The sequence below is a fragment of the Vanessa tameamea genome, chromosome 12, assembly GCF_037043105.1.
Source record: "Vanessa tameamea isolate UH-Manoa-2023 chromosome 12, ilVanTame1 primary haplotype, whole genome shotgun sequence".
NCBI lineage: Eukaryota > Metazoa > Arthropoda > Insecta > Lepidoptera > Nymphalidae > Vanessa > Vanessa tameamea.
This window is the reverse complement of record NC_087320.1, coordinates 7847839-7874878: the sequence shown is the minus strand read 5'-3', so window position 1 is coordinate 7874878 and position 27040 is coordinate 7847839. Positions and strand designations below refer to the sequence as shown.

Below are 27040 nucleotides of genomic sequence, written 5' to 3'. Positions count from 1 at the left end.
AATGTTAAAATGATTGTGTGGGTAAAATATGCCCGGTATTGATTTTATAAGAATTGATTAATCGTGTAATAACTATTAATTAGATAATGCTACTGCAATTCGGTTTGAATTACTTTTAATTATTTTCATTTAAAATTATTAATTGTTTTATAAAAATAATTGTCAAAACCATTTTTTAATACAGTGATTTTACATCTGTTTGTTTAATAATGAAGTGTTTTTGGAGACACTATGTTACCGACTTCGGAAGAGAAAACATTATAAGTAAAATCTATGTTGGTTAAATAAGAAAAAGCTGTGTTGATTAAATAAAACTATTTTTAACTATTGCTTGTTTTTGTTAATACTCACCTTTTTATTTTTAAATAAAATAAATGCCGTCGATATCTTAAAGTAGCTTTTCAGTATAAACATAAAATTATTATAACTATAGCAGAGCCGATGACCAGAACAAGGTCAGCGGTTCTGCGTATTTTTTTAAATACCTGTCTATCATAACTTCGATATATATTTTTGTAGAAATTTTAGATGTCTTTGATTTATGTTGGTCTGTTTACTTGGTGGTAGGGCTTTGTGCAAGCCCGTCTGGGTAGGTACCACCCATTCGTCAGATATTCTACCGCCAAACAGCAGTACTCAGTATTGTTGTGTTCCGGTTTGAAGGGTGAGTGAGCCAGTGTAACTACAGGTACAAGGGACTTCTTAGTTCCCGAGGTTGGTGGCGCATTGGTGATGAATGGTTAATATTTCTTACAGCGCCATTGTCTATGGGCGGTAGTGACCACTTACCATCAGGTGGCCTATTTGCTCATCCGCCTACCGATATCATGAAAAAAAAATGTTTTATGAAGTTTTATTCAATAAATCATATAAATATTTACGTACATTCCATCATCAAACATTACATCAATTAGATTACAGTTCGTATAATTTTCATCGAAAATATTAAATTAGATCCAGCTGTTAGCAATATGTTCCTATCCCATATATTACTATGATTCTAGCCAGCGACCACCCGCCGGGGTCGAAACCATATGTCGTCCCGCGCTTAACGAAGATTTAGTGAGTTAGTAATGTCGCATGCCTAAACCGTTTGTAATATCAACGTGCTAATAACTGAATACCGTGTTAACATTCTGGAACTACCATGGAATATTAACATTACATCTTTACAGATTATGGAACGTTAACGATACTCACAGATTATATAAATCAATTCAATAGTTTTATTTTTATACAAAGTCGAAATTCATTTTTAGTTAATAGTCTTAAGGAGATAGAATGACTGAATAGACAATGATTTCCAAGGTGACCTGCAGTTACCAAGGGGAGAATGATTTTTTTTTATGATACAGGTTGGCGGACGGGCAAATGGGCCTTCTGATGGCATGCGGTCACCAATGCTGACCCTGGGAGTTAAAATGTTATGTCCCTTGTGCCTGTAAAAATACTAAGTATTGCTGCTTCGCGGTAGAATATATGATGAGTGGGTGGTACCACTCAAACGGGTTTGCACAATATCCTACTACCAGATAAATCAATTATTGTAAGAGTGTTGAGTATAAAATATATAATGCTTATAACAAGCTACATGCATGCTACCTACTTATGGCAAGAGAAAAACCGCGCTGTACAGTTTTCACACATAACATGGAAATTACGTTAATTTACATTCATCGGTATTGTATTAGTCATAGTAACAGCCCTCTTCTTCTTTAGAGAGAAAGTTCTAGATATTTGAACAAACACATGTTTGGAGTTAGAGTTTTGATACACACACATGCATTCGATATCCTATCAAAGATATTTAAGATTTTTTTATCTTAAATACCGAACTTATTTTACCATGAACGCCGAGAATAAGACGAGGACTTTTCCACTTTTCCTTTTCTTTCTTTAGGTCTGATGAGAATAAGGTCATCTTATTATAATTCAATTTATTTCAAAATCGATAAAATGTTTTTGTAATTATAATTATTGAGGGTGCTAAATGGGAAATGTTTAAAGCGATCAGACAAACCACATCCGACCATTTTTTACGTATCGTTTTTAACTTAATATAATTTCAGGATTGGTATGAATAATTAATAGTCACGTAATTGTATCCTCGAGTTTCGGAATGAATTAATTAATTGCAACAAGTTTTATCGTCGTTCAGGCGTTATTCAATTTATCTTAAATTATGTTTTATTCTGATAATAGACAAATAAATAAAAGACAACTCGTTTTTGAAAAAAATGTGATCCACGATCTATGTAGCCATATTATTTCAATTTAAAAATTGAGACTTAGTGCAAATGAGCCATCTGATGAGGATGACGATGATCCCCAGTTTAATAAATATATTTCCTTAGACTCTAAAACACCAAATGAGTTCCCATGGAAACGAATATTTACACTTGTATTTTAACACTGGCTGACTCAAATTCAATACTTATTTAATGAAATTATCAGATTATCTTTTTTATGAAATAGGACGGGCAGATGGTAAGTGGTCACCACCGCCCATAAACATTGGTATTGTAAGAAATATTCGGAGCTAAGATGTTATGTTCCTTGTGCCTGCCCACCCCACCACTCTTAAACTTATTCAGACATAATATATTTACATACCGATTATTCGATTGTATATTTAAAATTTGTTTGGTTTAATTATTTAGACAATATTATGAAACTTGAAAAAATATTTATCGTTGGTAATAAAGCTGTATAGTGTTATATATTGTTCGGTGATAAAGTACATTAAGATCTTAAAGTAGTTTAGTCGGCCTTGGCGAGTCTTTGTGTTCAGTTGAGATATTTTGTCATCGCGCTTCGTAGCCTAACTAATGTTTCTTAATGCACTTGAAGATTGTTGTAGGAAAACAGAAACAACTTGGTTAAATGTTTCTTGTTAATTTGTGAGCAATAAAATTACACGCAGTTTTTTCCCTCCCTAGTAGTAATCTTTGTTTTCTAAACCAGTCGTTGTTGACGATCAATTAAACTTAGTACTAAAATTAAAACAAGTGAAATAATCTTCGCAAATTCCGTACTTTATACATGCAAATGTTTTCGGGAAAATATTGTCATTATATGAAGTCATTAAATATACTAAATGGCATACAATATTTTTTGCTATAATATTATATAGGCCGCTTCTTTTTTTCTACTGTATAATTTATTTCAATTTTTTCCTTTTGTATTCTTATTTTTATATAGATTTCAAAAGTCATATGTATGTTATATATACATATATACATTATTATACATTTACACCATATAATCCTTCAGTTCTTCTATATATTATGTAGGAACAAAATTAAAGGTAAAAAAATAAATAATACCATTTTGTTACTTAATACTTTCAATCAAAATTTAAATATTATATTTTTATAATAAAATTATCTGGAGATGAATAGATCAATTATAAAAGTTTATAGAATATTTTAATTAAATACTAACAAGTTACGAACACCAGCTCCGGTAATCGAGTCCTTAACTATTTCTTAGTGACTAATTGAGCGCCTCGTGGCCTCGTGTTAATGAGACAACTCTCTCAGTTTCAAAAACGTCAGCACATCCTTTGACAGTATTACGTTTGTGCAAATCATAATGATTTAGTTGTCTTCAGCAGCTTCTTAATAGAATGCAATGTTTAATTTAGCAACCTAAGAAAATATTCGTTCTAGTATTTTATATATACTTGCTTCAGTATGTTTTAATGCTCTTAAACATTCACCTAGTAACATTTACATATGACATAAAATAATTAATGATTATATAATATATATGCAAGCACTTTATTTATTAAGTTAATAAATGAAATAATGAAATGTCTGCCAAAACTATTATGTACATTGTTCATATATGTACTTGTATATATGCAACAGAGAAGCTTTCGAGTGTAAATAAAATTATAAAAAAAAATAAACAAAAAAAGACACTGATTTCCCTTCGCTGGTTCTTTTCAGTCTCATAATGAGTACGTACCATTGAATAAGTGATTACTTTTACTTTATCTATCATTAACTTATTTTAATGCATCTGTATTGATTTAAGAAAGAATATGGCATATTGAATCAATGACCTGCATATATTGCAAAACCTATTGTGCCTTTACGAGAGCATATTATTACTAATCCATTTTGTACTACACGACATTATATTGTTTCTCGGAGAGTGTTAGATACGACTTTAATAACGCAGACGAGAATGCATGCAATTCTACCAAGTATAGTACACACGTTATATAAATGTATGCAGAAATATTCCTGGTAATATTTATCAAAATATAACAAATGAATAAGATTTTTTTTAATACTACATATATTTGTTTGAACAATAAACATACATCACTACAATATGACGTATTTGATTCGAACTCAATATGGTAATATGCAATACGTGATCAACATATAGACTGAATACCTCACGTAAACTTAAAGGGAACATACATATGTCATTATTTTGTATCATTATTAATAAACTTTATGGACAAATGATTTAAATATTATATAGTCGTATGTCTATCATTATCAATTATCATTATCAAATGATGATAGACATGACTGTGTTGTAATCTATTCAATTAAATTTAGCTAAGTTTAAATATCAAGATCATCTTTAAACGAATATATTGTATCTCGAAAAAACTACAAAAGGATTGTTAGATACAAAATCCCTTCCTATTGTTCTTTTAATGTGAAGAAGCATTAAGTCTTGATACTCTTCAACGGTTCTTCGTTGCCTCTTTTGTCTCAAGACATTTTGTCATCGGCCTTTGTGTCGCAGCTAATGGATACGGATGCGGATAGATTACTTTATTTCTTTCATTATGACGTAGAATCTTTCATTATTCCACTGAATAGATGTTGACATAGTCATAATTACATAATGTTATTAATACAAGCTCTTAGCTGTTCCATTTGTTTGGAAGATCGATCGTTGCATTAAAATTATAGTCTATATATTTACTGCTGAATAGTTTTTCATAACAAAGCTTAGGCATATTCCAATTAAATTCTGCTGGCTTTTTGTGGTGTGAAAGTGAGCACGTTGGAAACTATATTCGATCATATTCAAAAATTGCAACTAAGTTTAATACGTTACATATAGAGACGTATCTCTACAAATTTATGTTTTTGCGCCTAAAGAGTTTTTATCGGAAGAAGAGTATGACTGATACTCAATACGATTCAATTTTATCTTATCTTATATATTCCCGCTCTATCTAAAACAATAAAATAATCCATCCTTATCCTGTCATTACTTTAACTTACACGATACGCCGTGGACCCTTTTTGATTGGTTAAAAAATATCGAAATTGTCCTACTTTCTTTTCGCCTTCCTTTCAATTTTGTCTTCCATTATATCTGTAACGAAATTTTTCGCGGTGTCGTATTAAATGTGCTAGCATCTCGCTCCTTTTGTTTACAGGCCTTCATTTATAATTTTTTACGCCATTATAAAAATTTTTCATCAAATAAAAATTGTAAGCGCCTGAATGTTATTATTTTTTTCAATTTTATTAAACATAACAGTGAATTATAGCACCGTTTCATTATTAATTTTATAATAAAGAGACTTCATTATTAAACAAATCATTTGTCATTAGGTATGAGAAAGTAATAGACTTTTTTAAAGTGTCCTATCATCAATTATGGCCGTGAAGGTTTTGGTATTCTGTAACAATGGTTTTAGTATTTTTATTTTAATATATTAAAAACAAACAATTAACATGATTAAGCACATGAAAATTTACTGGCTTTTGATTCTGTGATCTTCGTATCAACTTCACATATTTTTACTGCTTTGCCATCCTGGTTCAACTTTTTATTAAAAGGCTAAGAAATGAACTTGTCTCCCTGCATTATTGTAAGCCACTTTTATCAAAAATACAATTTTATTTACCTATACCATACTGGTTGTAAAAAAAACACCTCGGTTGGCTTTTACAATACTTACTTATGGAATTATGGCTCTAGTATATTCTACCCAAAAGGATAAAAGATTAAATATAGTGTATTTTGTAAAATCAATGTGTGATTAATTTTATTTACATTCACATTACATCAATATAACACGTTACGAACAAACGTAAATCTCAGTGTGAAGTAACCCTAAAACCAGGTAATAGCTGGAATATTTGACAATACCTTCAGAATTGTCGTTAAATTTCCGTTTTACATCGCGATAATGTCGCCCTCGGTGAGAATCGAGGATTTAAGCTTTAAAGGAAGGTTCAGACAATTTGTTTGACATAGTTAACACAGAAAGGTAAAATTTCATTTTGGTTCTTTTTTTTTAAATTATTATTATAAATAATACATTGCTATTAAATATATAAAACTAAGCCTCGTTTAGTTTTCATAACTAAAATTATAACTTAAACGAGTTAATCAAAATAATTATGTTCACAGAATAGAATTTATTAAAAAGCATTTGAACGATTATATTAAAAGTGTTTTCTCCTAAAGTAATCAGACTACTAAAATTGAATTTGAGCAAACTGCACTTAGCTATAACAAAGAAGAGAGACTGCGGGATAACATTAGACAAGCGAAATATAAACAAAAGTACCGCTAAATTAATTTCAGGGCGCAACGATAGATTATATAACAGAATGCTATTTAGTTAGGCATTTAGAATAGAAATAAATCAGAACTGTTTTCAGATTAAACTACTCAATCAAGTAGTTTAGGAATTGTGCTTGACCCAGAAATGAGGCAAGCCGTCGTTGATTTTCATCTCCATTTAACTTTGCTTTAACGTCCATCGATGGCTCTAGATAAGCGGGTTCGAAAGAGAAATACGGCTAGTTTAGTAAAGTGCTTCGTAAAAGCCGTTTCATATCCGAAAGATAGTTTACGTAAATCACTTTTGCAGCGCCTTTACTCTATAAGATGAGTCGAAAACGCCAGCTAGCCTTTCAAAGACTTAAAATATCATTTTTAATATTAATATTTAATTTGACTTTAGTGTTCCTTTTATCTTTTCCAAAGCACAAGTACATATTTATTTATAATATTACTAGGAATTTACTTTGATTATTTTACCTTGATATTAAATTTACGTTATTTAAATGATTTATTTGTTTTGTCAAGATAAAGTGAAGACTATTCGGCTATTCGAGGAGAGGGACAGTGGTTGAATCATAATTTTTTTTTTTTTGTATTTTATTAATATTCAATAATTTTCGTTTATACAAAGACAAAGAAGACTTTAATGAGACTCAGCGATATATTAAAAATTACATAAATATTTTTTTACAATAATTTCATCCTATACTCGATGAACATATATAAATAGGGCTTTGTGCAAGACCATCTGACTATGTACCACCCCTCATAAGATATTCTACCGCTAAACAGCAATCCTTAATGACTGAGCCAGTGTAACTACAGGCATAAGGGACATAATATCTTAGTTCCCAAGGTTGGTGGCGCTTTCTTGATATAAGGAATGTTTAATAGTTCTTAAAGTCCATTTGTACATCCACCTACTTACCTAAATAAAATTCTAGAAAAAACAACGTTAGCAAAAGAGGTTGATCAAAAAACCAATCTTCTTCTTCGAAGTTGTTTATCATTTCAATATACATAATACCACGTACTCAAAACATCTAAAATATTCCGGTTAACTAAATCGTTATTATAAATCCCATACAGATTAAAGGGAGACCTAGTTTTGATTCATAACAATGTATCATTACATAGTCCAAAACAAAGTCGCTTACCGCTGTCTGTCCCTATGTATGCTTAGATCTTTAAAATAACATAACGGATTTTGAAGCGTTTTTTTTATAGATATATTGATTCAAGAGGAAGTTTCTTTGTATAGTATTAATCCTTATCCAATTAAGTACCTTAAATACATTGTGAATTTAATATAGATCAATATGGCCATCTACAATATCGAATTTAAATGAATATTTTCGAAGATATTACAGATTTAAAACGCAGGAACATAGCGGTTTGTATTGTCTGACTAAAAACTGTGAACGTGGAAAGACATTCTGTAGTATATTTAGTATCATCAATTGCACCCGTGCGAAGCCGGGGTGGGTCGCTAGTGTTACATAAACTACAACCCTAAAACTACGGTCTGTTTAAGTTTTGAGTTTATTATTTATTAATCGACGGTCAAACACGTCAGGTGTTAGGTAAAAAAGATAGCCTATGTTAATCCTTGAGGTTCAAGCTTACTTAATAGCAAATATCAATAAATTTGGTTTATTATGTTGGCGTAAAAGAGCAACACACAGAGTTACTTTCACCTTTATAATATTACTATAGACTTACTTTCTAATGTTGAACATTCAAAACAAAGTGAAAACCAATAATTATTTACTTATTTAAAATGAGATATTGTATAATATTTAAAATCACTATTATGCAATATATAGGTATATTAAATACAAAACATTTTCATTCATTCATTCCGAAAGTTGTCTAAAATCCGTTTCGTTATACGCGAATCTAAACCGACGTTGCTTTAAATACATTATTTAATTCAGAAAGAGACCATCATAATTTGTCCTTAGCATGTATATAATAGGATTACCATATAGCTGTGGCATTGTTAGTATCCAGGCTCATTGTTGAGATTTAAAAAAGAAATAATAGAATATATATTTCTCCTTTGTGCACGTTGGAAAAGTGCCAGTTACGAGTAACTAGCTTAAATACCATGACGGGATTTCAACTTAAATGAGGAAGTCGACACTAAAACCGTTACGACTTTTTAATTACATATTCTTTTTTTTATATTTCAGTAATCTTAACAGACAAATGGGGCTTGTTTAAGTATTTAAATACATTTATATATGAACAAGAAAGGAGGTTTTACAACGGTCATTTGTACTATATTTGACGAATAAACGATTTGCGTTTCAATTTTATTTTCGCCTCGTAGTCTATAAAACAACATTCTAGTACATTTAAATGTAAAATGTTGGGAAGAGGTTACTTCCTTTGTACTGAACATTAAATTACGTTAGTTGAGTTACATGATTGTCTGCTTTGTTAGCCTTATCTAAGGCCATTCCTTTATAGGATTTTAAGGATTATGAGAGTGTACTTATGTTTGGGAATTTACGTACACTATAACGTATCCTGCTATTGGCTATTGGCCGGTTAAGACTGACCATTGTAGCTAAAATCGACAAGTGATATCCCTATGACAGCACTTTGTCTTCTTCTTTCAAATGTAAAATTACTGATGACTGAAAGAGAACAATCAATGTGCACCTATTTACTCGCTGTTCAACATTTTATACCTAAGGTTAATTGACTTAATTATATTCGAAAAATTTATTGCTTACATTCATCTATGAATTCGCTTTGAATGAAATAAATACAAAGTTAAATTCTTACTTACGATAACAGAATAAAAAAATATACGTGAAAAGTTGACAAGCGGTGGACTGGCAAACTTTTTAAAAATAAATTAATCCCATTGCTCGGTTTTGTGAATATCCGTTGTTACAGTTATAAAACAACTCGAAACGGTTTTATTATTTTTATTTCATTTATAGCTTTACTGTATTTTTTATGAAGACCTTTATAATTAGCGATATTGCAAAAGCTATTAATCCCTATTAATTGATATTTTTTTTATTACATAATATATTATTCGTATGTTTTCATACTTTGATTTGAACTAACAGAGCAACTCGAAATGTAATTTATCGCAAAACCGTAGTATTTTGATAGGTGAGGATGAGTGAGGCAGTGTAACTACGTATACCTTTCCATTGATAACAGCTTATATTTATTTATAAACATTTATAAACAATATTTATAAACTGTATTCGAAATTAAATATGTTTATACTTGGGGTTTGTTATTAGGCAAAATTACTGTTAACATTTTTTTTAAATTAAATAGCTATTCGAATGGGCAAATAGGTCAGCTGGTAGTAAGCGGTCACACGGCCCATAAAGATTGGCGCCGGAAGAAATTTTAATATTTCCTTACATCTCCATCAATCTAGGGAACTAAGCTGTAGTTACACTGGCTCACTCACCCTTTAAAACGGAACTCAATAATGCTGATGAAGAGTATCGCTGCTAGGCGATCCAATATATGATGAGAGAGGGGTTTTGCACAAAGCCTTACAACCAAGTAAAAATAAAAAAACACCAAGATAATCTGATCTACTTCTTTAAGGCTAGGTCCAAGTGATGGATTTGATACATACGTATAAATACTGTTACAATATACCGCAGTAAGGTTGCTTTATTCGTAAAGGATTAATTTTCTAATATATTAAATAGCAGAAAATTACATCGACTCACATAGTCAAAAAAGATTATATTTATGACTTATAAATATTATTTTATGAATAAGTAATATTTATTAATAGGGCCTAATGCTAGCTCAAAAAAGTACGTATAATGTACTGTTGTTTAACGATAAATTTATTAACTCTAAGTTGTGTTTTGGGTTGTGTTAAGTCGGTGTAACAGTGGCCTGTTTACCGGGTGGGGCTTTCATTCAATTCTCTACCAAGTACTAATATCAACTTTACATTATCAAATGTACGTATATTAACTGATACATTGCTATTACAAGTTTATTAACGTGGGAAGATTATTATGTCTACAAGAGCTAATGCAAACGCTTATTACTAACCTAATTAGTATAATGTGAATTTATCTGTTGGAGAAATAAGCTTAAAACTTGGCTGTTATAGAATATTTGATCATCTTTGGAATATCTAAAATATTTTTGTAGCTGATTCTTGTCAGTCTGCGTCGTTTCTTTCCAAGCATATACATTTTTAATCGTAATAATTTCGAAAATACAGAAATATATTTCAAAAGCAAAAAGTAAAGAATATAAACACTGGGTAAATTTAAGGCAGAGATAGCTTCGATCGATTTTATTATAACTGACATATAATTAAAACGAGGTAAAACAGCATTTTTTTTATTTAATCCACAGCTTAAAATATATATATATATATATATAATAAATGTATTTAACCGTACCTTCATTGCACTACCGTGTCCCATAGCGACTTATCCTCGCCATAATAATAATGTTAATATATCTGAAACAAATTAAATATTTAATTAAAAAGTTTTTTTTACTAATTTAATATTATACGATACCTAAAATTTGATACATTTGTAATCAGTGCGGTTTCAAAAACACATATATAAACATAAATAGTCTGTCAGTCAAAGCACTTCATCAATTCCGTTCGAATTTGATGAAATCAGGTAAAGCATATGATACTTTTTATGCCCAGATTTAAGTTACTAATAGCAAGCGGGTGAACTCTAAGTAAAAACTAGAATATATAAATATTTTATAAACCGTATCTACGCGTATACATAATTATAATAATATATATGACAGATAGAAAATCCTAGTGACTGGAGCCCGTAGCCTTAATTAAATCCTGGTTAAAACCACTGCTTTTTATAAGCTCATTTTATGTAAATAAATTATTAATGGTTCTCCAGAAAATAAAAATATAGTGGTTCATGTTAGGGTTAACAGATAGAAATTTAAATATAATATTTAAATGATACAAAAATCAAACTGTAAAACTAAACATATATAAAAAATGTTCAAAAATAAGTTAACAGATGCTCTGTAAATCGTATAAAGAGTAAATTGAAATATAAAAATCCAACATGACTTTAATCAATGTTATTTATTACCGCGTCCAAGTCCCTTTGACAATTATGTAATATCCGAATGTGCTTCCATATATTGATACGAATCTTCTCTAGGAATTAACTCATTTATCAATATTATTAATCTCTGCATTTATCGCAATTAGTAACTTCTAACTGTTCAAAGTTTTTATTAAATGTTTTTTAGAATGTTATTAAAGACGTGGATCAAATATGTGTCAAATCTTAACCGCTGATTGCAGGTCAAGAACGTTGCCGTCACACGTGCTTAATTTGCATTTATAATCTTGTGCTTGACGGTGCACGAAACACTGCGTATCTTCCAGCTCACAATTTTGAAAAATTCTAAATGAGAGATGAGGAAATTGTCCAGCAGTGAAACATTTAAGTTACTTGTTTTACAAAAATAATTCTTAAATAACTCAATACTTTTAAACCTTCAGCGATCTATTAAACGCTGTCAAATATTTATTTTTTTTATTTAGCTTACGTACGTTATTTGCAATATTTGATTTAAAATTTTATAACCAAACACAAGAATGCATCTTCATTACATACGTAATTTATATTAATATGCTAAAAATCAATCAAAATATTATTTATTAAAATAGGGTCAAAAAAGTACTATTGACTTATCATGTATTATATTTAATTTAAATTTAGCTACCATCGGTAAGGAAAGTAGATTTTACCAGGAAGGCCTAATTTAATATCAAAAATCAAAATCAAAATATTCTTTATTCAAGCAGGCCCATAAAAATTATTTTTGAATCGTCATGTTACACTGTTGAATTAAATTTAACTCTACCACCGGTTCGGAAAGTAGATTCTACCGAGAAGAACCGGCGAGAAACTCGGTAACAAATAATAATGTTTTTTATATAACAATAAATGCTAAGTCTTAAAAGTTTATGTTGTTTTTTTGACATGAGATTTCAATTTATTAATAGCCCAACTAAAATATACCGTGACCCAGGAAGGACGTATTGACTTTGCGAAGTCGGAAACTACAATTTATAAGTTTAGTTAACCTCTTCGTATCTATACAGTTACTGTCACTGTTTGCGAAAGTATGTGCGTTTGGATGCTTGTTACTACATATATCATAATAACCAAACTTTTATTGCTTTAGTTTTTGTTTCATATTTTTTTAATTATTTAAAAAAAAATGTTTATATTAGGCGTAGCTGAGCGAAAAATTAACAGCTAATGTCTAATCAAATAGAAGTCAGTGCTATCAACAGTAAACACTCACACATTTCAAATCGCTTAATTGTACAACATTTTGAAAAATGATTTTAGACGGAAATATCTATGATGCTTTTTTGATTTCTTGCTTTTTTTGTCCTAACAAACTATTCAAAGATTTATTTACAAGTTGCGAAAAATAACACAAATTGATGATACTTTTTGTTTTCTTGTTTATAAAGACTTACATAAAATAACTAAACCCTACGTATTGCAACAAACATATGGGTAGCTACGCCTGGAAACCATGATCGTCTTACAGATTATTATTATTAATTATGTAACTGTTTATATATTTTAAATTATATTTTATTAATATTGTCTTTAATAAAATTAAGTAATCATTAAAATATGTTATATTAATCTTGGAGACAAAACCATTTTATCTTTTAATAAAACAAGTAGATATTTATGAGCTTAACCCTTTTGTGTTAAGAGTTACATCCTGGATTGTTTATTAATGATTTTATGTTTTTTGTACGTTAACTGTACATTTACACGGCAAGCTCGCTGAATTTCATTAAAACGGATCTGTATGAAATTAATGACATTACACTGATTACATGATCGTGTTACTAATAGACCGGGACGTCAGTGTAATTTTGATTAACATAACAGTATGCGATATTATGCAAATTAAGTTACCTCAATATAATCACATAACTACTACAAGCAATACAAGTAGAGTCAAATTACAAAAAATTAATAAATTAAGTGTTAAGGTTAATAATTCATGAATACATATGTTCTAAAATCAAAATCAAATTTAAAATTACATCAGCATAATTTTGTACTTTTATAGATACATTAAGAAAAAAGGTTTTAAGTATAAAAAATAAAGGGTCGGCTGTATGATCACAGACCATTGCCGATTTTAAATACTTAATATTAAACAGCAAATAATAAAATACTAAAAATAAAACGTACTAATGCCAGATATTGTAACTAGAAGACAACGATGTCTTATCTCGAACCGTTATACAAACTCAAAATACTAGAAATAGTATTATATAAAGTGAACGAGTGTCTAGAGTCTCTTTCATTTGCAAAGATGTATTAAGATATGAGTGTCTCTTTCTAGCAACACAGTAATGTTGGTAAATTTACATTATTATGTACCAAAATATTACAGTAGATGATAAATTAAAGGACAGATTATAGAATGATAGTAAAATATGGTTTTACTTAACGTCTTCGCAATGTTTAATAATTTTGATCTAAATGGCGAGGAACCGGCAAGTAAAGAATTAAAAAAAAAAACTTTTTAAATTCGAGTGTTTGTATTATTAGAAGAATGTTGGCAATGTTTTAGGTTTAAAAAAATATAAAACAGTATGAAGATTGGAATCGTATTTAAGCATTAAGTATTATTGAAAACATTATTATAATCATTCACCATTCGATTCAATCATTTTTTTAAATAATATTTAGCGGTATGTTCATTTGTCTGTAAAGTAACTTTACTAGTCAGTGCGTGTAGAGCCAATTTTTTTTATTGATCATATATTGTTAGAATTAGGTAATCAAAATAAAACTACGTAGTAATATTAAAGAAAGTATATGGAAATATTAAGATGTTTCTCACACACGTGGTAAAATTAAGAATATGAAAACTCAGTGTTGGTTTGTGGCACAAATTTAAATTTAATAATAAATAACAAAATTGCAAAAAATATATATATTTAGGGAGGGGAAACAACATTAATTTTTTTGCCGCTCTTTGACCGATACTAAAATCATCACCAGGTAAACGCTTGAACTATTCACAAAATATTTAGTTTTATTTAACAAGTAAATATTTTACAGAAAATTTACTTATATTTAGTTTGTCGCGTTATGCACTTTTTTAGGGTTCGCACTTGGCCGGTATTTTTTATAACTGCATATTTTGATTTGAGTTGAACATACCTGTATATTTCTGTCCGAGATCAACAACATCGTTTCGCTATAAGCTAATAGCTTATATTTTTTTTAAATTGAAAGCGAATATCTACCCAAAAATATAAAAATTAATTCACCGGATTTAAAAAATAGACCTAAAAATCTAAACTTAAATATTTATGCATACATATTGGAAAGTTCGTTTGTGTTTGCTTACTGCATTTAAGATCGCTTAATAAATAAAGTTTTAGTGAAATGACCTCAAATTTTATTTCATATAAAGTACATACATATTTGAATAACACAGCTAAACTAAAATTTACGATCCATGATTCATCATCCTTTATAATCGTTTAAAACGCTCTGCGTAATATATAGGTTCAATATTGCCGTATTTGTTTATAAAGTATTTTTCAAAATGTTGAAGCTTTACTTTTCAAAATTCCAATTCCAATTAATATTAATAAGCAAAAGTGTATCCGTTACTTTATTCGTTTCTTAAGAAGCGACAGAGCGGATCAACGTAGTATTTAAGGGACAAGACAAGTAACTCATGTATTGTACGCTGATGCTGTGGATACGAATCGCTTAAACGTTTGTCTGTCTTCTGCTTTGAGATAGTTTAAGGATTAAAGTGTGACATTCAAGATACTTTTTATATGGAAAATTATACGAAAATTGAACGAAGACGTGGGTTTTTTGTAATATTAAATCTCTTTCTGATTTAAGCAGGAACGTCCGGATAAATTTTAGTAAAATTATCATAGTAATAGATGATATCTTACACGATGATATAATCATAAAAATAGTTATTTAATGTGATTGTGATATTTGCATATCTATAGTACAAAGCTGTTAACGTAACACTGTTTGCTTGGTTATAAAAATCTTATCGAAATAAAAGATATTCTTTACTTGATAAGTGCGCTTTTAGATATGGAAAATGTTTAAGTACAATATTATTTTAGTCCGCACAAATTAATTTCCGGAAGCAGTTATAAATTGAAAATATTTACTCTTAATTATTATTTGGACTTTTAATACAATACGCAAGACGTTATTACAATGCAGTGTGATGCATTTTTTTCTAAGAAACGCCATACATGAACACATCGCTAAATCACAGTGAAACGTTGATGCGATGTATCTACCGTTATTTTCTAGTGTTCGACTGCCTAGACACCCATTATGTGGAAAAATGGGTCAGTCAGGCACACTGTACCCAGCGAGGCAAATTTTAGAGTCGGCTTGTTCTTTGAGTACATTGAGTTTTCAAAGGTTCAGATTTAGACACTAATTCTTTCGAAAATTTTTGTTATTTATAGGCAAGCAAATTATTTGACAGTATAGTACAATAGAGTTGTAATGAATTCTAGTATAATCTTTAAAGAAACCTTTGTCGATTAAATATTAATCTTTCAAGCGTTATGCAATTTATTGAAAATTGTAAAATAACTTTCATGGTATATTTTTAGATAAATTACGATTTTTGCTAAACAATTATTCTAGTTAATATAATGTGAAATATAGAATTAATTAATTAAAATATTATAAATTAGACCTTCTTTAAAGTTCCCGAATATAACAAAGTATATCGGCAAAACGGAAATTATTATGTCAAAATCAAAAAACAAAATCAATGTATTCTTTATTCAAATAAGCTCATAAAAACACTTTTGAATCGTCGTGATACAGAGTTGAATTAAATGTATAGCTATCACCGGTTCGGAAAGTAGATTCTACCGAGAAGGACCGGCAAGTAACTCAGTTACTGTATTCTAACATTTTTATTACAAAGTATGTCATTAAAGTACAATCATTAAAAACGAAATCAACGCCTTTTATGTATGTATGTAACTGAAGCAAATATTAATGTTTATTGTTCAAGTATAATATAAATTACAAAGTTTTACATAAACCACATATGTAACATGTATTTTATAGAACATTAGCTTGCGTAGCTACCGTTTGAATTTATAACATTAAATGGTTTTATAAAGTAAATACCTCGAACGCAAAATGCTATAAATATTCAAATAATTCGTTTTGAACGAATTAATAATGGCGTTGTTGCTGCCGTTCTGTCATCATAATTCATTTCTACGTTTCGTGATCATCAACGATGTGACGTTATTAAAAGGGAGATATTACATTATTTAATTACAAAAAATGCTCAAAGTAAATATGAATTTACTAAAAACACAAAGTTCATATAGATAAAGCTGTCATAGATATAGATCCGTGATGGCCCAGTAGTTACAACACGTAAATCTTAATCGATGATGCCGAGTTCAAACTCGGGCAAGCACCATTAAATGCTTAATTAGTATCTATAATTCATCTCATGTTTGAAGTTGAAAGAAAACTTCGTGAGAAAACCTACACGTGAAGGATAAAATTCTGCCATATGTAATCAACCGCGTTAAAGCAGCGTTGTGGAGTAAACTTCAAACCTTCTCCTCAAAAAAGAGAGGAGGCTATTACCCAGTGTTACATCTACAGGCTCTTAAGTTACTTACTTCTAGAGAGTCAATGGTTTACAGGCCAGGCTGGCAAAAAGTCGCAGGTTCGATTTTGACTACCTTTTATTAGGGCTATTGTCGTCCCCACTCCTAGCATTTAGCTCAACTGGCGGAGTAAATAACCCTTATTAATATAATTCCTAAAAATGGCGAATGTCTACTATTCTTTAAATAAAAAAAAAGCATGAATGAAACAGAAGAGTTCAAGTCGTATTTTAATAATATACAAAATTTTATTTGAAAATAAAAATTTAAATAAAATTTATTCATTTATACTAATATCATAAATGCGAAAGTAGCTCGGAATGTATGTATGTTGCTCTGTCGCAAATAACTGAATTAAATTTGCTGAAATAGGGCGGTGTTTTTATGTCTAACTCCACAACCGACCCGTAAAAAGCGAGTGAATCCGAGAGCGACGACTAGTTTACGATATATATATAAAAGTAAGTGAGTTTCTCAGCCGGCTGTAGCTTTTGGTAAAATTACGATTCAAAAGCACTTATACGGGCCGACTCGAATAAAATAAATTCTATTCTTATACTATATACTTAGTGCCCAAGGGGGTTGGCGAATAGCAATGTCTATGCAATGGTGTCCATTTACCACCAGATGGCCGATTGATGCGTCCGCCTACCTATATTTTATAAAAAAAAAAGAATTGCATTCAAGAATATATTTTTGTAAAAATATATTAAATTAGTTTCCAGCCAAGGCGGCAAGCTCAAAGATAACTATTTATGTGACAGAAAACATTAGTGTCGTATCTGAGGCTGGAAACTTTTAAAGGAATCTAAATTCTGCGTAGGTATAAATACTTATTGCAATTACTGCAGTTGCTAATATCAATTTTAAAGTATTAGCTTTGAAAGAGAGTTGAAATTAGACTGACAGATTGCGGTAAGAACAAACTCAAAAACAAGATCAGGAAATGTCAAAAAGTAACATATGGCAATGGCTATTAAATAAACATTCAAACGATAACGGTAAGTCCCTTTTTATTAATTCACGACTGGAGTACAAACGTTCTTACAGAATAAATGTTGATAAAATACTTGATGGGATATATATTATTATTAAAATTTGCGCTCAGGAACCATGTATATTTTAGAGTTATTACTTTTCTTAAAAAAAAACATACAAACCATATAATGTATTTACTCGTTTTACTGACTAATCCCAGACTGAAACAATTTTGACAATAATCTCTACCAAAACTAGGTCAGAACCGTGTCACGAGATGTAATCATGCAGCCGGATCACAAGAGCAATACACACACACACTTACAGTAACACTGAAAATTCTGTCAGAATTATGTAACCGACTCCATAATTGACACGCACTTAGAGCACTAATTGCGTGTCTCGCGTTAATAAAACCTCCTTTACAATTATTATTAGTATTTTGTTTTCTATTATACCATACCCAACTAGTACTAAATAAGAAAGAGTTGCGCCGAACGCAGTTACCACCGTTAGCTGCATCCATAAAGTGTTAATAATTATATATGTACTGTTTCTTAATAAATTAGGTTATTATGGGTTTTAAGGGCTCGGAGTGGTTATTAGGAATATTGTACGATTATGTGTTGAGTATTTAATGACTCGATACTTAAATACTTAATATAGTGGGTGTCTAATGTTACAGATCTAAGTCTTGGCTTGAAATCTCGAATGAGACACCAGCGACTTAAGCAATAGACATAATTGAATTTTATGTCAAAATTTTCTCCCGGCCTTCAGTTGAATATAGCTTTACATTATACAATTTTGTTTGATTTCACTTGCGGACAATAATAATATCTCATCTAGCTTGCGCGGACGAGTAATTTTGAAACTGACTCTCATTAGTAAATTCGTCCAAGAAGACATTCGCCAGTATATAACCAGTTATCATAAAAATGTTTATAGAAACTTTTCCTGTTCATAATATAATTTTGGTTTTAGATTTAGTTTTGCATCTCATAACTCATATTTCGTAACTTTAAAACTCAAGTCTTATGTGGATTAATTAGTCACACACACGTTTTGCGGTCGGATATAAAGTTGCAAAACTTACCAGAAAATGAAACCGAGCCTCAATTACGAGTACATAACAGCTATACAATTAAATTTAACTTATGAAACAGTATCTGGATTTAAATTTACTGTTGCAGATTTTTTAAGGTCAAGCTCTATTGATCTATTGAGTGTAATAGTTATTGTATTGACTCATCTGTGCTTATTTCACTTGTCATGCATAAGCAAAAACATAGAATATTTATATATTTCGATAGTGTCGTACGACAAAAAAAAAACTAAAGCAACCAGCTAACTTTATTATCTTGGTTACAAGGTACATTTAGAAACTGATTAATATTAACTTCATTCCAAACTAAGGTAAGTAAAGTGTCAAAATCTTAGAAAAAATCATAAGGAGACCCAAAGATACCGACATTTTTTTAATATATGATAATAATAATCAGCCTGTAAATTTCCCACTGCTGGGCTAAGGCCTCCTCTCCCGTTGAGGAGAAGGTATGGAGCATATTCCACCACGCTGCTCCAATGCGGGTTGGTGGAATACACATGTGGCAGAATTTCGTTGAAATTAGACACATGCAGGTTTCCTCACGATGTTTTCCTTCACCGCCGAGCACGAGGTGAATTATAAACACAAATTAAGCACATGAAAATTCAGTGATGCCTGCCTTTCTACTATGATATTGGTAGGTGAACGGGCAAATGGGACACCTGATGATAAGTGGTCACCACCGCCATAGACAATAGCGCTGTAAGAAATGTTAATCTTTAATTTTATCGCCAATGCACCACCAACCTTGGGATAAGATTTTGTTACACTGGCTCACTCGCCCTTCAAATCAGAACTGCTGTTTGGCGGTAGAATATCTGATGAGAATGTAGTACCTTCCCAGACGGGCTTGCACGAAACCCTACCACTAAGTAAATGTACAACATAAGCGAATTGATTAAAAAATAAATCAGTAAACGATTTTACATCTATATTTTGAATTTAATATAAATCGATGTTAGTACAAATAAATTTTCTCGGAGTAAACTTCAAATTTCAAACTGCCCGTGGCAATTACACCTACCTTAAAGTGCTTTCAATTTGCGTTTAAACATTTAACGGGAATGTCATTTTTGTGATAATGGCTGAACAGCCTATCGTTACTCGAAATACAACATCGTAACAGTGAACATAAAATAAATTAATAAACATTAAATTCGCTTTTATTTTTTCTGATCTTCCCGGTACATTTAGCATAATCATCATGACCGGATTTTCGGATAATTTAGCGAATTTTATTCGTTAAGTGCAAATTTTTTTATATATGTATATAAAAATAATTGGAACATTATAATATTACTAGCTGTTACCCGCGGCTTCGCTCGCGTAGAATATGAATATATTTACAAATTAACTTAAAATATTACGTAAATTTAAGACTTCTTTGTATATCACATTGGTGTGTATTTCAGCCTTTATGGTAGAATATCCAGAAACGCTTAAATGCAAATCAAATCATTCAAACCAAAAAATAAAATTTCGTGCTTACTTTAAAAATGACGGACTTCCAGACTAACCAGTATACGAAATGTCAACCCCTATTTCTCCCCTTAGGTGTAAAATATCTAGAAACGCTTAAATACGTACATATCAAGTCATTTTTAATCAGTGTCTCAAAAATATTGTTTCATGTTTTTAACTTAAAAAATTATTGACTCTCATAAAAACTTTCAATCCTTATTTCAACCCCTCCAGAGTAAAATATTAAGAAACGCTTTAATACGTATTTACTCATTTTTAATAAGTAACACAAAAATAAAATTTCTTGCCTCTAACTTAAAAAAATATGGAGTTCCAGACAAACGTTCAACCCTTATTTCACCCCTTTAGGGGTAGAATTTCCAAAATTCGCTCCTTAATGGGTGTCATGTTTATAAGTGTACAGCCTAAAATGTAAGTTTTATGCTTCTAGTTCTAAAAATTACAATACTTTCAACAACTTACAACCTTTCATCCCCCTTTTCAACCCTTTACAGTAGTTTTGGCGTGAAAGCGAGACAGACAGACAGATAGAGTTACTTTCGCGTTTATAATATTATATAGTATGGAAGTATGGATAATATAAATTATGTTACAATATTACTTTATTAATGAAATATCGAAGATGTTTTCCTGAGCAACTTCAGCGACATCAGTCATTCTCAAGGACACCAGCGAATTACTACGTAGGACATGTTATAGAGCGCAAAGGTGTGCACTATTCCCTCAAATAGTTCAGATCGAACAGCAATTCGACCGGACCGAAAATAGATGAGACGCAGGACCAACCAAGGTCCGAGGTCCAGGAATGTAAACACCATCTTCCAAACGTCTGGGTTTATCTTGGCAGAAAAACCTAGTAACTTAATATTGGCTCAGATCGGGGATTTAACATCGGAATCTGCGACCTTTAAATGAGCCACTAGACAAACGAAGCTAGATAATCGTAAAACAATGCACTTGGGAATAGAAGAATAAAATGAGCATAATTTTTTAAAATTTCAGTTTCAGAAATTTAATGAAATGAGTTTGATGTTTATATTGAATTGAAAACAATGGAATTGGTGTTTATAATTATACTTGTAATTGCCGATAAAGGACAACGTTGTGAGGAAACTTACAAGTGTGTGATGAAATTTTGCACATGAATCTACACTGTATATATCTGCCTCAAACCGCGCATTGTATTTACGAAATTTAAAAAGTTTATTAAGACTAAATTAATAAATAAGTCTTATTATTCATTAAGTGAGTACTTTTTAGAAAAAAACGCCTGGATTTAGGCTCGGGTTCCATCACGGGACACCAATTTTTGTAAAAAAAACAGCATTGTAAATCTGTTTATTTGAAAAGAGCAACTATGCGAGTTTCTTGCCGTTTCTTCTCGCTGGAGGCTGCTTTCCGAAACGGTGGTAGTTTTTTAAACAACGCTTCGTTGTGAAGTTTACTTGAACAAAATTGATTTGATTTGATTTGAATTAAATATTTCTTTAGTTTTTCACAGTTGTTGTATAAACAAAGCATAAAAGTAAATATCATATAACATCGTTATACATAATTATGCAAAAATAGTTAAAATTAAAAATACTTAAGTCTGTGATCATATACGGTTGTCTTTATCAAACTATTTACTTCAATAGATCGTGAACGTAAGTTCAACGTAACATTGTATGTATTTTATAATTCTGAGATAATTGCTTAATTTTGCACGGAACTTAGTACTATAAACAATTCGTTACAAGCGCACCACTTCCTATTTCAATGAAAACGTTTAAAGTACAACGTAAGTACACACAGCTGTAGTTACGTGGGTAAATTTGTATCCTAGTATTTCTTGTCGGAATTTATTTTTATCTCGAGAGTCTTTTCTTTCGCTAAATCAGCAAATTTACAAGGAAATCTCCAAAAATCTTGGATAAAACGTACCTCACAGAGAAAATCAAACACGATGAAATGTTTGTTTCGTGTAGTTTTCCTCTGATGAATTTTGGCGTTACGTTACGCAAAGTACTCATAAAATAAATGTCATTCGTTTTGTATTATCGCAACAGACATCACTCGTGATCTCACAAAATAGCATCGGTCTGTTTAATGAAACAAACAAAACAAATTGTTTTATTGGGTTTCCTTGATGCGACTATAGCGTCTACTGAACGGAAAAACAAAGTAATTCCGTTGAATAATTTAGAGACCGAAGCTCATTTACAGATGGGAGCTATAATTGAGTTATATCCATTTAATTTCAGGATTAATAATGGAAATCCAACTTATTTTAATAAAATTATTGTCGTTTTGACACTCTAATTAATTATTTCCAATAAAATTATACCTTATAATAAGCTCTTTTGAATCATGTTACATTATTTTGTCGTCTATAATTATATTATTTTTATTATAATTATATAAGCCTTGTTTATTAGTTTCTGTAAACAATATTTAAATTAATTGATTAACTAGCTTGAAAATATCTTTCTTTAGTGAAATAAATTACTCGCTCCAAGACTGATATATTGGCTTGGCGCAGTCGGAAACTTGGTACTTGGTAAGTTTATCTTAACGTTTCGTGTTTAGATAATTATTATTGTTATTTTCGTTTAGTGTTTATACAATTATATAATAATATGAATTATATAATAATATTATATACAATAATTATGCGTATAATTTGACCGGACAGATACAAATTCGGTTATTGGGTCTGTTATTTTTCTTTTTATGAACGAATTGACCGAATCAAAATTAAAATATAATTTATTCATATAGAATTTAACAAATACTATTGGATCGTCATTTTACAAAACTATATTAAGTGAAGCTACCGCCCGTTATATAATATAATATAATATGATATACAACCATCTTTAAAGAATATATTCGTTTTATATTTTTTTCATAATCCATAATTCAAAAAGTGACGCTGAAATTCATGTCTCTTTTTTTTGTTTTTCTATATATATATTAAAACAAATCTGATTGGAGATCCGTGACAAAACGAGTATCCCTCTCATTTAAAATAGGAGCAGGATTTATCCAGTAGTGTAAAATTTATTAACTGTTACTAACAACGAAAGTACACTATTTAAATACAAATACTTAACTTAATTTTGAAAATTATATTTGTATTTTAATCATCTTTATAGTAGAATCAAAAAATATTCTAGAGATTAAACTTCATTATCCGCAGTGAAGTCAGGCAACTAGTAGAAATGTTAAATGGAAGCGAATAAAAACCCGCAAACTCACATTTATTAAGAGAAGCGCTAAAGACTCTGAGATTTAATACCACATTTCCGGGATAGCTGTCCTCAAGAAGTAGGAATTTCGGGGCTACGTGCTTGTGATGTAAAACTTAATGAAAATCCATAGCAGTGAGGCGTGTATACGTCAAATATTTTCTCAATTTGACGAAGCGTGCATCATTGACTAAGCGAAGTCGTTTCTTTAGTGAAATATTTTGTGTATGTTGTACACGTGTGGCGCAATGTAATGAGGACGTGACAATAGTAAATATTTTTTACATCAGAAAAGTTTCTATACAATGTTTCATATATGCTGTATATTAACGATTTTTGTTTTTTTTATTCCATAACGTTCAAGAAATGTTATTTACCTTTGTATATTTATTAACTAACTATTCCGCCGGTACTCTGATACTCGTGAGAGAACAACCCTTTTTTTGCTAGAATCGTCCTACTAAAAAAATCGTTACATTGAAATTCAAAATATTCAATTAAATTCTATCATCATGTCAACCGGAAGAGTTCCATATTCAAATATCTTTCGTTCTTTATAAATAGTTTTGTCTTCATCTTCTTATTCAAGAAATGTCCGTATAAGTTAAGTTTTGTTGAAACATTAATAGGCGTATCGAAACTAGTAAAAAGAACGTTGCCAATCTTACAGTTGCCAAACAGAGTCAAAGACTTAAAATGTGGCTGTCGTCCAAATTTACAATCTTCACGAATATTAAAAAAAAAACGACGTACGACGGATATTAAATCTTTAAACCAATTTTCCAATTTGTTCTTTTAGATTATATTTATAGGTATCTTTTGTAATATTTATTTATTGAAAATTGGCGTTATTCTATATTATATTACTAAGTAATTATTCTACAACTGGGTTGGGTTAGACCGTCCACTGCTCCATTGGCGACACATTTGATAGATTTTCATTCGACACATACACGTTTTTCCAATACGTTTTTTCCTTGAATGCCGAACAAGAATTACTAACATAAGTGCTTTCTCCGATTTCAACTTGCAGTTTTTTGTTAAGTTGATCATGTTCCAACCACATAATTAATAATGACAATCTCAACTCTTATTAAATGAATATTTATTTATTTATTTTATTTATTATTGTAAATAATAACCACATGTAGGTACGGAAGTCGACAAGCTGGATCGACTGTTAATGATTTCGAAAAATAAATTATTGAATTTCCTTTTTAAGAGTGGATGTAATTGTATTTGAGTATTTCATTTCATTAAATTTTTCTTTTCATTTTTAATATATAATAATTCTCCTAAAATCCTATCTTAATATTATAGTAAATCGCAAAAGTATATGACTTAATAAGCCAGCTTTAATATTATGGTATTCAATGTAGCTTGAGTTTCTTAGACGACAAGTAAGAAATGGGTTAAGAGGTCTTTGAATGGTGCGTATAAATGCGGCGATGAGTTGCCTGTATGTCATAAAGTACTTCTGAAAAAGGGCGCTATTATTCTATACGTGAAATTCAATTTTTGCAATAGATAGAAACACTGTCATTGAAAGCTTCGCTTACATAATATCATACGCCGATTAATTTTAAAAGTGAACATTGAACTGTATCATTTGAACACAATGTAACATAATGAGGATTTGTATGCTCAGAAATATCGTGCCCAGCTGCACCATTCCTTTCTCCTATCGCTCTAAAAAATTGTGATTTTATTATATTTGTATTTGCTGATTGCATTGGTTTGCAGTTCCAAAAGTCATAGTTGTCTTTTTTTAATTGTTTTACATTGCATTGATTTTTGAACCGATGGAATGATTCTCCGGCGATGAAATCGTCACTTATATTGTAAACAGCACTTACAAACTTCAATAGAAGTTTTTTTTACCATATGTGAGTGTCCTCGGTGCGCCTTGACCTTTTACATTAACTTGGTTGGTATCTCCTCTAATGACGTTTAATTTTTAAACACAAATAACACTGTGTTATATTGTAAAGCCCCTTCATTTGATTTCCATTCCTCATATTAAGAGGATTGAAACGAATACGAAATCTGCTATTTTTTCATATTTATCTCAGATTTGCAATTTTTTATGGTGCACTGTATTTTACCAGACAAGCCCTTTCATTTGATACCCATATTATAAGGGTTTTGAAAAATATCTAATCTGCCATTTTGTAGCAGCGGCCATTTTGGATTTACAATAACAGTGAACATATTTAATTGTATTGTCATCAGAAAAAGGAGTGTAACAAATATCAAATCAATTGGTTAATAGGAAGGGGGTAATAGTTAAATAAAAACGTTAAATAAAAATGCAAATAGTTATAAACGTAACGGTTTTTTTATTCGAATTTCAAATAAATTATATCGTAACGGACGTCTGTCAAAAATATAAGATTCCAATCAAACTATTTAAGCTTTGTTATATAAATAAATCTGACTATTGCAGTTATTCTAGGGCTTCTTTCATTAGAACTTCTGCAAATTACAAACAAGAACGTCAGAGAAACCTAAAAGAAGCAGACTTTGAGAAAACTTTAAATGATTCAACAAATAACGTATACGATATTTATTTCCGAGGTTTTTATTTGTTTTCATATTTTCATGTATTTCTTTTAACTTATATGGTATTTTGTACTACACATACATGTAATATTATATTGATTTTTATTTTAATGCAGGACTTTAAGCCTTTCTTTAACACAAAAAGTTTGGTAATTTATATTTTTATTTTATTTATTTTATTACATAGCAAAAATTCCAGTAAGATTGTAATCTCGTACTTATATGCATTGATATATCAATGCATTATAAATATACCGATAGTAATTTAATGTTTACTTATTTTGATTGATATTTTTGCACAATGTCTTCTCCACTGTACGTAAGTACAACAGTCTCATCAAACATTAAAATAATTCTGTAAAATAAAGACAGAATATTAATGCTTTCATGTCTAAAGGAGGTTAAAATTGC

At 30.1% G+C, this 27040-nt stretch overlaps 2 protein-coding genes across 2 annotated transcripts in view; both read right to left on the bottom strand.

The window, feature by feature from the left end:
* Positions 1 to 11038, bottom strand: part of Sol1 — a 224370-nt gene extending 213332 nt beyond the window's left edge. The window contains exon 1 of the mRNA XM_026629750.2: positions 10977 to 11038. Coding sequence (XP_026485535.1) covers positions 10977 to 11000 — 24 coding nt within the window. The 5' untranslated portion in view covers positions 11001 to 11038. The remainder of the gene's footprint in view (positions 1 to 10976) is intronic.
* The window catches only part of LOC113392893 (NADP-dependent malic enzyme), a 200994-nt gene that overhangs the window by 21723 nt on the left and 152231 nt on the right, over positions 1 to 27040 (bottom strand). The window lies entirely within an intron of this gene.